Source organism: Asparagus officinalis, unplaced genomic scaffold (genome assembly GCF_001876935.1).
Source record: "Asparagus officinalis unplaced genomic scaffold, Aspof.V1 AsparagusV1_Un314, whole genome shotgun sequence".
Classification (NCBI taxonomy): Eukaryota; Viridiplantae; Streptophyta; class Magnoliopsida; order Asparagales; family Asparagaceae; genus Asparagus; species Asparagus officinalis.
Window position 1 is genome coordinate 95624 of NW_017972579.1, and position 14791 is coordinate 110414.

A 14791-nucleotide genomic window follows, 5' to 3' on the forward strand; every position below is an offset into this window, starting at 1 on the left:
CTCCTCTAAAATTCAATTTATTATCTCTTGCAAATAATCAAAACAACCACTCATCACAATCACACTTATTCTTTATTCCTAATTGTCACGCACAACACATAAGAACCATTTCTAATAATCTCTTAAAATCACCTTCCTCGTGGGATCGATATTTTTTATACTATAACTTGATAAATTATGCACTTGCAATTTTGGTACATAATTATGCCGCATCAAGTTTTTGACGCCGTTGCCAGGGAAGGTGCTAAAATAGGATTTTATTATTTTGTTTCTTTAACTTGTGTGTTTTCTTGTGAAGGAACCGCTTGGAGCTTGAAAATCTTGGATTAAAGATTAAGAATTTGAAGAATTGCTTTCGGGTAAGTCCTCTTTCTAGTTTTCAATTCCACCCTCTTTAGCTAGCTTCACAATTTGAGACAATTAGGATTTAAAAAAAAGATTTTATTTTTGTTGACCATAATAAAATCCACCTTTCACTTGGACATTAACTAACAAGATAATAAATTCAAACAAGAGCCCTCTTCTCACATTTGATTGTTGTTTATCTTTTTATCATCCTTTTTAGTCGCTTTTAATTTCTAGGGTTGCATTTCATATAGTGTAGGAATTCACCAAAGTGATTGTAGCACTTGATTTGGCACACACTTAAAACATTTTTAAGGGTAAAACCCCAATCAAGATAAGGTAAGGGATTTCATCACCCTTTCCTTAGCTCACAAATCACTAATTCCTCACTTCACAAATCCAAGCCTTCTAAAACTCATTAGACGTTGGCCCCTAAGGATTCGAGCTCAATAAGGAACAAGAAATCCTTAAGTGAACCGGTTTAAGTTTTCTCAAAATAGTTGGTGTTTAAGGCAAGGTTTAGGGGTTGCGTAAAGCGCTCCGCAAGGAAAGAGGTACTTAATTGATCTTTGATCACCCTCTAGTACTATCCTTACCTTGCTAACTACCTGGGTAAAACTTTGATCTTTTCACTGTAGGAATTTTTGGTTAGGAGCTGGTCTAGTGGAGTTAGGCTAAACCCTAGAATTAGAGTTGATTAAAAAGTGATTGCTTTGATTTGTTTTAGTTAGGATTTTTCTTTTTCTTTATCTTTTCATAAAAAAAAGCTAATTTTCTTTCTTTCCTTAGAAAATAAAAAAAAAGAAAAAAAATTTGTTTTGGTGTATGCAAACTTGGGTTCGGGATAATTCTCATCGTTTAATCCGTGTTGAACTAATCCAAGAAATGACAAATCAACCAGTTCTTCAGGATATGTGTTACCCCACCAGAAATACAATTCCATCTTGCATAAGACTCCCCGAAGTAAATAGAGCAAATTTCGTGCTTAGACCGTATTAAATAAACATGCTTCCTAAATTCCTAGGTAATGAAACAGAAGATGCATATATTTTTATCTCGGAATTTGAGGAAGTGTGTATTATGATTAAAATGAGAGAATTAACCGAAGATGCAATTAAGCTCAGATTTATTCCATTTGCCCTTAAGGACAAAGCTTAAAAATGTCTGTACAGCTTACCGATAAATTCTATCTCAACTTGGGAGGAATTTGTCACCGTTTTTCTCAAGAAATTTTCCCCTATTCACAAAACGGTAAAGCTTAGGAACAGCATTCAAAACTTCAAAATTGTCCCGGGAGAGCCATTCTGGAAATATTTCGACCGATTCAAAGATCTTTTAATCCAATGTCCTCATTATGGTCTAGAAAAATGGCGATTGTGCCAAGTCATATATGAAGGATTGGACTATTCTTCTAAAACATCTTTAGAATCAATGTGTCAAGGAGATTTTATGAGGAAAAACACCGATGAAGCTTGGGAATTCCTAGAGAGTCTATCCGAGAAAACAATGCAGTGGGAAAACTGTGATGACAGAGTTTCATCTGTTCCCTAATCTAAGTCTAGTGGTCTTTCTCTAGAGTCAAACATTGCATCTGAAGCGAAGATGGCGACGATTATGTGGAGGTTAGAAGCCTTAGAAGTTAAGGAACGAGCTCCGGCTCAAATCAATCATATTTCTGCCCCGGGATGTCATAACTGTCAGTCTTCTACCCACGTTTCAGAGGAATGTCCTCTTCTAGGAAACAACCATGCATTAGAACAGATGAACGCTGCATTCCAGCATCCTAGAAATGATCCATTTTCTCCAACCTACAATCCAGGTTGGAGAAATCATCCTAACTTTGCATGGAACCAAGGAAATTCTCATGGAAACCAAAACTTCATTCCCACGTCGAACCAACAATTCCCGAGGGGAAATGCTGTCCCGTTCAATGCACCGAACAATTTTTCTAACCCACCTTTTCCAAACCAACATCCTCATCCTCACCAGCCTACAAATCCTTCAAATTCTGATCATGACAAATGTTTGAGTGTCTTAGAAAAGGGCTTAGAAGCTATGATCAAAGCTTCTACACAAACTACCAACATGTTGACCCAATCATCCACCACTCTAAATTCATTCATGCAAACCACCGGCCAAGTGCTCAACTCGAACACACAAGCCATAGCCCGGTTAGAAACCCAACTTGGGCATTTAGCCACTACCGTGAGTGAAAGAGAGAAAGGAAAATTCCCAAGTCAACCTGTTGCAAACCCTAAAGACACTGGATCCAGTTCCAACAATCCAGCTCAATTGAATGCAATTCACACTCTGAGATCAGGGAAACAAATAGACAATCAAGTTAGAATGCCATCGGATCAAACCCCTTCTCCCATCCAACACACTCCTTCCGATGAAGCAATTCCTTCTGATGACCAAAACGCTAAACTTGACATTGAGCCTAATCTAGATAGGTATAGGTCCGTTGCCCCCTTTCCAGATAGACTCAAACCTAGGAACAACTCCCCGCAGGTTGAGAAAATCCTAAAAACGTTTAAATAGGTCAAGATCAACATCTCTCTCCTAGATGCAATTGAACAAATCCCTTCTTATGCAAAGTTCTTGAAGGACTTATGCACTAAGAAAAGAACCACCAATGTCCCCAAGAAAGTCTTCTTAGCTGCTAACCTCAGTGAAATTTTTTCAAAACCCATGCCGTTGAAATACAAGGACCCTGGTTGTCCCACAATTCCATGCGTCATAGGTAACACTCACATTGATAAGGCACTTCTAGACTTGGGAGTAAGCGTCAACCTCCTTCCTTATTCAGTCTATCAACAGCTAGGTGTAGGAGAACTTAAACCGACAAGATGAACTCTACAGTTAGCTGATAGATCTGTAAAAATTCCCAAAGGAGAGGTAGAGGATGTTCTGATCAAAGTTGGAGAGTTCATTTCCCTGTTGATTTTATTGTCTTGGAAACACAGCCCGTTTCCAATCTCAAAAGTCAAATTCCCGTCATTCTAGGAAGACCGTTCTTAGCTACCTCAAATGCTTTGATAAATTATAGAACCGATCAGATGAAACTATCTTTTGGGAATATGACTGTTGACCTAAATATTTTCAACTTAGGGAGACAGCCTAGTGATCCATCTGATGAGCCCATGGAAGTGAATTTCATTCAAGGAATATCAAGTGAACAACAAGAGGGAGAGTGTGAGTATGATACGAATGCATCTGATTTAATGATTGAGGAGCTTTCTGATGACGAACTAGAGATAGAACCGCTGGTCAATCATGTTTTTGTTGTTGGCTGGCAACGAGAACCTTTAGAGATAGAACCCCGAGTCCATCTTCGCCCATCTGTGGAGGAACCCCCTAAGTTAGAGCTCAAACCTCTACCTAAAAATCTAGAGTATGCCTACTTAGGGGAGAACGAGTCTTTACCAGTTATCATTTCTTCTGATTTGACTACCGGTCAAAAGGAATCTCTCTTAGATGTTTTAAGAGAGAATAGGGAAGCCATTGGATGGACCATGACTGATATCAAAGGGATTAGTCCAACCATTGTTCAACACCGAATCCATTTGATAGATGACGCCAAACCTACTAGAGATCCTCAACGTAGGTTAAACCCAGTGATGAAAGAAACCGTTAGGAAAGACATTCTGAAGTGTCTAGATCATGGGATCATTTATCCCATTTCTGATATTTCATGGGTGAGTCCGGTCCAAGTTGTTCCAAAGATATCTGGGATCACCGTGATCCAAAATGAGGCTAATGAGCTGATTCCCATTCGAATCTAAACTGGATGGCGAGTTTGTATTGACTACAGAAAACTCAACTTAGCCACTCGGAAAGATCACTTCCCCCTTCCTTTCATTGACCAAATGTTAGAGCGTTTAGCAGGACACGAGTTCTATTATTTCCTGGATGGATATTCAGGTTACAATCAAATCTCCATCGCTCCCGAAGATCAGGAGAAAACCACCTTCACTTGCCCGTATGGAACATTCGCATACCGACGCATGCCTTTTGGCCTGTGCAATGCACCGGTCACATTCCAACGTTGCATGATCAATATTTTTTCCGACTTGGTAGAGCGATTTCTCGAAATTTTCATGGATGACTTTTCCATTTTTGGTGACACATTTTCCTAATGTTTGCATCATCTTAAACTGGTCCTAGAATGGTGTAGGGAGAAAAATCTGACTCTCAATTGGGAGAAATGTTATTTCATGGTCAAACAAGGCATTGTCTTAGGACATGTAGTTTCCAATAGGGGAATCGAAGTGGACAAAGCTAAGGTAGATCTTATTTCCAATCTCCCTCCTCCCAAAACTGTCAAAGATGTCAGATCATTTCTTGGTCATGCTGGTTTTTACCGACGTTTCATTAAGGATTTCAGCAAGATTGCTAGACCCTTGACCAATCTCTTAGCCAATGATACATCATTTGTCTTCTCTCCCGACTGCCTCAAAGCTTTTGAATACCTAAAAAAGGAGCTAACCACAGCTTCTATCATTCATGCACCGGACTGGACCTTACCCTTCAAACTGATGTGTGATGCATCTGATTCTGCAATCGGTGCTGTTTTAGGACAACGGTTTGATGGAAAACCGCATGTGATCTACTACGCCAGTAGGACTCTGAATGATGCCCAGCAAAACTACTCTGTCACAGAGAAAGAGTTTTTAGCTGTAGTCTTTGCCTTAGAAAAATTCAGGTCCTACCTCATCGGTTCCTTAACCAAAGTTTTCACTGATCATGCCGCACTAAAGTATCTTTTGACCAAAAAGGATGCTAAAGCACGGCTCATTAGATGGATTCTCCTTCTTCAAGAGTTTGATATTCAAATTCTTGACAGAAGGGGAACAGAGAACCCCATAGCAGATCACCTCTCTCGACTCCCAAATGCACCAACATCAACCGTTCCGATCAATGAGCATTTCCCTGATGAACAACTCCTACAAATCCAATCTATCCCAGGGTTCGCTGACATTGTGAATTACATAGTCATGAACCAGATCCCTTCTCATTGGTCCAAACAGGATAGATCCCGTTTTCTCTCCCAAGTAAAATACTTTTACTGGGATGATCCATATCTGTTCAAATACTGTCCTGATCAGATCTTTAGGAGGTGTGTTCCTACGGAAGAAACTAGGAGTGTTCTATCCCTTTAGGAGGTGTGTTCCTACGGAAGAAACTAGGAGTGTTCTATCCTTTTGTCATGAGCAAGCCTGTGGAGGCTACTTTGGCCCAAGAAAAACAGCTGAAAAAGTTTCCAATCTGGGCTGTATTGGCCCACTCTCTTCAAGGATTCATTCGAGTTTTACAAAACCTGTAACCGCTCAATCCATCTTATTTGTTGAACTTTTTGATCTGTGGGGTATCGATTTCATGGGACCATTTCTAAATTCCTTTGGGAATGTCTACATTCTAGTAGCCGTTGAATACATGTCAAAATGGGTTGAGACGGTAGCTTGCAAAACTAATGACAACAAGGTCGTTGTTAAGTTTTTGAAAGAGAACATTTTTGCCTGGTTTGGAGTACCACGAGCGATCATCAGTGATAACGGTACACATTTTTGTAACCGTTCTTTTGAGGCTTTGATGAGGAAATATTCAATCACACACAAATTGTCAACTCCTTATCACCCCCAAACCAGTGGACAAGTAGAGGTCACAAACAGGCAGATCAAACAAATCTTAGAAAGAACAGTTAATCATAACAGAAAAGATTGGTCTGTAAAATTATGTGATGCTCTGTGGGCATATAGAACAGCTTTCAAGGCCAATTTGGGGATGTCACCATACAGACTAGTGTTTAGAAAAGCTTGTCACTTACTAGTAGAGTTAGAGCATCGAGCAATGTGGACGATAAAACAGTTGAATTTTGATTCAGACTCGGCAGGTAAGAACAGATTGCTCCAAATAAATGAGTTGGAAGAAATTAGAAATGATGCATACATAAACTCAAAAATTTACAAAGAGAAAACCAAGATTTTTCATGACAAATCAATTTTGCGAAAAAATTTCTCTCCAGGACAGAAAGTTTTATTGTACAATTCAAAATTGTATCTTTTTCCTGGAAAATTAAGATCAAGATGGACATGTCTATTTATTGTAAAACAAGTTTTCTCACATGGGGCTGTCGAGATAGAAAATGCTAAAAATAGGGATATTTTCAAACTTAATGGTCAACGTCTAAAACCATTTTTAGAATTTTCTACGCTCGAAGAGGAAGAGGTGTTGGTTCTTCATGAACCTCATTATCTGTAAAAAAAACAAAAATTTAAAATTTCTTTGGTTCTTAAAAAACAAAAAAATTATTTTTTCTTTTGTTTCTTAAAAAAAACAAACAAAAAAAAAACAAAAACATAACAAAATTTGAAGAAGTAACATAGGCTTAAAAAAATAATACATATATATATATATATATATAAAATATATATATATATATATATATATAATAATATTTCTTCGAAAAAATTAATAACAAAGTATAGTACTATAATATGATATATAGTATTTATAATATATATACCTATATACCGCATAATATATAACGAGATATGTGTCGCCTTAAGTGGAGATACTTTTAGCCATTAGGATAGTATATATAAGAGCGACTATGTTAGGACATATGAACTTAGATGAATTATTATTATGTTAATGGCTGGATATAAGTTTGGTGGCAGCGTATTCGGAACGACTATCCTACTTAAAGTTGATAGGCAGTTCTTGCTCTATAATAATATATATTAGTATATATATAACTAAATTATATATATATATATATATAATTATATTATATGTCGCTGCATTTTTGTTTAAAAAAAATTACGTTGAATAAGTAACATGAAAATATAGGTATATATATACTATATAATATATCATATAATATATAATATAATATAATATAGGTATACTAAGTCAGTAATACGTAATTTATATAATATATAGTGTGTTGTGTGTGTGTGTTAACAAGAATCAAATATTTTTTAGGACGCATTATTCTCATGGCCGCACAAGCAAAAGCAAAAAAGCGCAAAACAGGAATATATAGTATATAATAATTATATATATGAGTATATATATATATATATCAGGTACTAGTATATATGATATTATATAGCAAGGCCGACAAAAGAAACAAAAAAACAAAAAGAAATTGTGTTGGGCCGGCGGGCGGCGGGCAATACACCATGGCTTAATGGGCAATGATGCCGGCATCGATCCCCGTAATATCTGCAGGCATTAAAACGCGCATCCGGGCCAACCATCTTTTCCTGCTCTTCTTGCGTCGCGTGGGGCTTCTTTGGCATCTCGCCAAAGCCCGAATTTCTGCCTCAGGCCCGCTTATCAAACGCGGCTAGACCACCCCCGGCGCCCGGGCCCGCCACAGGCACAGATGATAGATCAAGGGAATAAAGGCAGAGTTTCGTCACTAATTTTGGTCTTCTTCCACCTCCACTCATTTACCCAAGGTATATTTCTTAAACTTAATCTTGTAATTTCAAATTTTTTTTGAATTCATGGATGATTTGGTGATTGAATCATGGATAGTTGTGAATGATTATCATATTTTGTGAGATTCATGATCAATTTAACAAATTTAGGGTCTAAATTGGGGATTTTTGTTCAAAATCCGAAAATTGGGGGGTGTTTATTCAAAATCCAAAAATTGGAGGGGGGTTTTTGCAAATTCGAAAATTTCTTGTGGGTTTGAACTCATGATATCTTTTTCAAAAATCTGAAAAAAAAGAAAGAAAATTTTTTTGGGGTGTTTTGTGCAAAACCAAAAAATATTGGGGTGTTTCATGAAAAGCTGAAAATTCTTAGGGTTTTTGTACAAAAACACATAATTTTGAACATTCAATTGGGTACGTGATTTCAAATTGAAAAAAATGGGTGTTTTATGCAAATCCGAAAAAAAATTAGGGGGGGTTTTGCAAAAATAAATCTGAATTTAGTGTGTTTTGTGCAAATGTGAGTAATTGGTCAAATAAAAGTCTAATTGGATACTTCTCACATTCAGAAATTTGTACTGGATATTTTATTCAACAATTGTAAGGTTTAGCTTATAATTATCATTTCAACATGTCTGTTTCACCGATCAAGTTATCAAAATTTTAACATTTTTGTTCTCAAATAATAATTTTAAGGGAATTTATTGTCAAAAGAAATTCTGATAACTTGAAATTAACTCATGTTGAACAATTTGTAGATAAATAAAAAAAATAAATAAATAAAAAATTTGGAATTTTATTATTAAATTTTTTCCTTTTTCTTTTCTTTTCTTTTTCTGTAGATGCCCCCCCAGAAAGAAATATCGAGCAAGTTCATCATCTTCTGATCCATCTGAAACCGACATAGATAGGCCCACTATTTTAGCCAGAATTGTTAGTCTTAACATTCATTTTGAGAGGGGATTTCAGATGAGTGCACTGCATACATATCATTCCACAGTCACCATGTTAACTGCAGTAGGTCTTAGGAGCATGATGACTAAACCCTTAGAAAAAGCAAACATTTCATTAGTGCATGAGTTCTATTCTGGATGGGAGATTGATCCAGATAGAGAATATTCAGCTTTTTCTATCGTGAGGGGTGTTAGGGTTATTTTCGATCTTTCCACTATTCGTGCTACCCTTGACCTTGCAGAGCCACCCACTGATGTACCAGATTACTTCCATTTAGCCTCCACTTTACAGCCTGGTACACCAGAATACAACAACATGTCTGCAACCTTGTGTGGGAGGGTCTTTACATCTAGTTTCGGTTCAGGAAATCTCAAACCAGAATATAGATTACTTAATCTTTTCCTGAACTTTGATTTGAAACCCACCACTGCATACTCCGTCATTACCCCACACGATATTCTCCTTCTCTTTTGGATAGCCACTGGTCAGCGATTTGATATAGCGAGGATTATATTTGTATGGATGCGCTCATCAGTGGAGAATGTGTTAGATTGGGTCAGGACACAGTCTGCATCACGTACTGAGCTCATTTACCCCTATTTTATCACTAGACTCTGCCATAGATTTCACGTTCCAGTGTTCGCAAAGGATAGGTTAGAAGCAGGAAGGGGTTACTAAATGATCAGACTGTGAGGAGGAGCATTTCAGGACGAGATCAGTCCGGTCCTTCAGGTAGAGAGCCTCCTCAGCACCAGCCAGCTACACATGACCCCACTCGAGAGGAGATGGATACGATGCGGAGTCGCATGGACAGGATGCAGATTCGCATGGAGAGGATGCAGAGTCAGATGCACAGAATGCAGCGGCATATACACGACATACATGGTCAGATGAGCTTTTCCACAAATACCCTAGCATATTTGGCGAGAGGATGGCAGAGAGAACATGGAGATACAGATGTACCTCCACCTGAGCTTCATAGTTATATCACACCATTTCAGCCAGATGATTTCCCAGGAGAGGATGAGGCAGGACCGAGTTCAGCAGCTGCCGCGGATGATGTGGATGACGATATATCAGGAGATGAGCAGTGAGGGATGTTCTTTCTATTTTACCCAGTCTTTGATATTTATTTCGGCATGTACTTATTAAACTGTGATATTTTGGATATTATTTGCCTTGAGGACACTGCAAAGTCTGGGTATGGGGGTGTAAGCTAGTTAGCCTTTGTTTGTATTTTTCTAGTTAGTATTTTGTTTTAGTATTTTTCTTTTGTTAATAAAAAAACTATAAAAATATTGTCACTTGCCAAATTAATAGAGTTAAGTAATAATTGATCTAATTGATAGATTTTAAATTTTCTAATCCCTAGTTAGTGACATACTCAAGTTCACCTTTTATGATAACTCCAAATAAAATTCTTAAGAAATAATTTTTCAAGTAGTATACTTTACTTAAGTCTTACCTTAGATTTTTAATTAAAAATAATAAAATTTTTGCATGCTTAACTTAGAGTTGAAAATATTTTTTTCAAGTTATCTTGATTTACATATTTTTTTTCAGACTATATATACTTACACACATATATATATTAAAAAAAACTAACTTTATAAAAGAAGAGTGCAAAATATAGGCACCAAAAAGAAAAAAAAACTCTCTTAGATTCAAGGTGATTCTATCTTATAAAGCCTAAGTTGATTGAGTAATTAAGCTCAATGAGTATCTCTATACTTAATGACCTAAGCCCAATTGGGTTGGGATTCATTGGCCCAAAACTCGTTAAATGGTCACTTAGAAAGCCCGTTAAAATAGAAAACAATCACCAAGAATTAAAGAGTGAAAAAAAAATTTATTATATACATAATAACACTAACCAATTTTTTTATATATTGTTGTTTTGTATATATGGTTTTGAAAAACAATTTTTGATCAAGAGACTTGAAAGTTATTTAAAACAAAGAGTTAGCATGTTCTTTTCAAAACTTTTTAATTAAATATCTAAGATTTGACTTGGTTTTGTATTGCTATAATGAAAAAGATTTCTAAAAGAGTTACATTGGAGTTATATATAAGAAACGTTTTCTTGATTATTAACTAGCTTCAATTAGAATGTCTAAATATATCAAAGAAAATTAGTTATTTACTCACTTATTTAACTTAGCAAGTTGACCGAATTTTGTGGGTATATTCACTGCAAACCCTCACGAGACTACAACTCGTCCACTAGGGTAACCTAGGGGTTTAAAGGCTTGTTGTATGCGCTAAATACAACCGCGATTCCTGCGAAAGTGAGTTAGGATTTTCTTTTTATTTTCTTTACTAGAGGACTAGCAAGAGTTTAGGTGTGGGGGTATTTGATAATCATATTTTATTACAATTTTATACCCTCATTATCTATTTTATATGAATAAATATACCACTAATAATTGTTTTTATCTTTTAATTGCAGGTTAATGAAGAATAAATCTCAAATTCCCATCTCTCAACAAAAAGCCCATGATTAAATGAAGAAATGAAGCCAATTGGAAAATCAATTTCCAAATTATCCAAAAGCCCAAGCTAAGAAAAAGAAGAGAAGTAAAGCCCAAGAAATGCCAAAGCCCAAATCAAATAAATGAAGAAATCAAAGAATTTTCCAAGCCCAAAGCCCACAAGAAGAAACAAGTTCGGACAGCAACCAGAGAAGAGCTGGCATCGATGCCAGCATCGATGGGGGCATCGATGCCCGCATCGATGCCCGTATCGATGCCCGCATCGATACCCCTATCGATGCTGGTATCGATACACTGAGCAGTTTGTTATAAATCAAAGGCTAAAAATTAATGTTTTTGGATAAGATTTTGATCCAATGGCTCTCATTCACTGATGTTTACTATAAATAGGGGTAGAGAGTGAGGGGTTAGAGGTGTGAAAAATTTTGTAACTCCATTTGGAGAGGAGGGCAACTCTTAATTGAGAAGGCCTTCCAAAAATTATAACTTTAGTTGTAATTAATTTTTTATTTTCTTTGTAGTTAGATTTATTTCTTGTTCATAGTTTAGATTTTTCTTTTCTTTTTATTTTTGTAATTAGTTCTTTTTCTTGTTTTTATTTCTTAAGATGTGAATTTAATTCTTGTAGGAATCTTAGAATTGTATGAAACTAGTCTAATTTCCTTTATATTGTATGAATTATTCTCTTGCACTTAAAATGTTCATGTTTAGGATAATCAACTAGAGAACTAATCGGTAGAAGAAGAATTTGATAATCTATGCTTATCTTAAATGGTTTGATAGGTTATGCTTATGAATTCTAGGATTATTATCATGTTGTTGTTCTTATCATGAATAGTAATTTTAACTTAGATGATAATTTGATAGGTTACATTTTCCTTAAATGGTTTGATAATCTATGCTTAATAAATCTAAGTTGAAATATGATAAAAAGAGAATAGTTTGTATTTTATAATTGAAATTGGTTAGTGGATTATATTCTAGATTTCTTGCCTCTTTTGAATCCTCCATCGTAACTTTCTTAAATTTTCTTTTCATTCTTGGTTTATTTGTTGATTTTATTCATTCTTCTTTCTTGCTTTATGATTTTATTTATTCTTTGATTCTTTCTTCTCTAAAATTCAATTTATTATCTCTTGCACATAAATCAAAACAACCACTCATCACAATCACACTTATTCTTTATTCCTAATTATCATGCACAACACATAAGAACCATTTCTAATAATCTCTTAAAATCACCTTCCTCGTGGGATCGATATTTTTTATACTATAACTTGATAAATTGTGCACTTGCAATTTTGGTACATAATTATGCCGCATCAATTTGGAAGCTGTATTTGTAGCGTTCGGAGGCTGCGTTTGCGGCCAAACATGAGCTACGTTGGCAGCTTTTTGAAAACTGCGTTGGTAACAATTAGGAGTTGCGTTTGCGGCCGGGTTTGAGCTGCGTTCGCGGCTGGGTTTGAGCTGCGTTTGCGGCTGGGTTTGAGCTGCGTTTGTAGCTAGATTACGCAGTGGTTGCGTCATTTTGACTCTGGAATGCAAAGGCGAGCCTCTGGCGAGCTTGGTGAGCTTTAGGCGAAGTCTAATATTCAAGCGAAGTCCAATATTCAGGCGAAGTCCAGTCTTGCAGACGGACTTCAGAACATAACTTACTGCGAAGAACATGTCATAACTTTCAAACCGTAAGTTGGAATTGGACGAATTATATATGAAAATTGACTATCTCGACGAGATAGAGCTGACCAAACCAACCCAAAGGGTTGGGTTTTCTCACGTTCGTTTCGCCAAATTCCTTACGGTTTGAGAGATATCTATGTTTTGATTTGAAGTGATTGTCAATTTGTAGTCTCTTTTGCTAGAGCGTTGCAAAGATCATCATCTTGTAACCTTCGTCTTAGCTCCTTAAAAATATAAGAGTCATCAGATTGTAACTCCTGATGTTGATTGTGAATGTTGTTGAATTAGAGCTTTCATTGGTTATTTTGAACGTTGTCAGATTGTAACATTCATCGATCTACATAAAAGTTTTCAAATTATAACCTTCTAGAAGCCATCAAATTATAACTTTCATCACCGGTGTTTGATGAGGATCATCTATCTATAAGCTATCTATAGTAATTTTTAAACAGCCTACAATAAAAGAGCGCTGGGTTTGAGGGATTGAGGAGAGAGGATAAGGATATTTTGGGGATTTTAGCTTAGTTTGTATGTAATAATTACTAAAAAGGGGCTGAAGCACAAAATGTCACATTTTAAGGGTGATAAACACGTAAAATATGCATTATCCTAGTGTGTTTCAAGCATGATTTACGAGTGTTTAATGCATATTTCGTGTTTAGATCGAGGATACTGCGGTGGTTTGTGTTCTTATATGTAGGTATTGGCTCAAGATTGAAAGATTCAATGATTGTTGGAAGTTGAACAAGAGTTTGAAGCAACAACATGATTTCGAATGCATGGTTTGAGAAGAAAATGGATGCATGAATATGAAAAACTAGAATTTCGACCCTGATTCATTTTGAATCCGAAAAACCTCAAAAGATAAAAGTTGTAGATCTCTTCAATATCTTTCCAATGCAACATTAATCTCTTTATTCCGAGGTCGAAAGCAAAAGTTATAACAAAAATATCAAAGACTATACAGACAAGCACAAAATCAACAAAACAGATTCCACCACACCCTGATGTGGTGCACACCACACCCATGGTACGGGCCTTATCTTTTTCTAGATTTTTTGTGGACATATAAATAGATATTGTGGTTTAGGTTTTAGATACCTTTTGTTATGTTCTCTTTTGTTATGTTCTCTTAGTCGTCAATTAGCAACTATTTTAGAGTTCAAGTATTGAAGGAAGACACTAATTTCTTGTACAAGATTGGATTGTAAGTTTTGATTTTGAAGATTTTAATTGAAAGACGGGTAATTCTTTCCTCTCTTTGATTTATTTCTTTTTATGATTGATTTGCATAATTACTTGATGTATTCTCTTATCCCAATCATGTGTGAGTAGATTTCTTGTCTAGGATTGGGAAAGAACCTAACTTTTTGGTGATTGATGATGATCATGTGTGAGTAGATTTCTTGTCTAGGATTGGGAAAGAACCTAACTTTTTGGTGATTGATGATGAATTAATATATGTTCTTGGTGAAGGAAAGAACCTAACTTTTTGGTGATTGATGATGAATTAATATATGTTCTTGGTGAAGGTTTAAATCTTTAAACTTGATTTTTAGTGTTTTAATTTTGTTGATTCTTTTGATCACCGTATTAGCAATCATAGATAATTAATTGAAGAACAAAAAGGTGAAGATTAATACCGGACCTTTAGAACTTAAGCAGGGCTTTTGAACCACGAAAGTAGGCTAGATTCCTTAGGGATTTGATTTGGATTAGCATAAAGCTTAATGAGTTTAATTTAATCTTGATTCCACGAAAGTAGGTTAATTAAGATTTTTTAGGCACGATCTTTAGACCTTGAAAGAGGCTTTAGATTAATTTAGGCTAATTCACGCTTTCTAGTTTAAACCAACACCGAGAGCT

General features: G+C 35.8%; 1 protein-coding gene across 1 annotated transcript; it reads left to right on the forward strand.

Annotated features, from left to right (window-relative positions):
- The first annotated feature begins 320 nt into the window (after positions 1-320).
- LOC109827600 lies at positions 321-9956 on the forward strand. The gene is made up of 2 exons (XM_020394609.1): positions 321-359; positions 8639-9956. The coding sequence occupies exon 2, from the start codon at positions 8766-8768 to the stop codon at positions 9426-9428; it is 663 nt and encodes a 220-aa protein (XP_020250198.1). The 5' UTR covers positions 321-359; positions 8639-8765; the 3' UTR covers positions 9429-9956.
- Positions 9957-14791: the final 4835 nt, after the last annotated feature.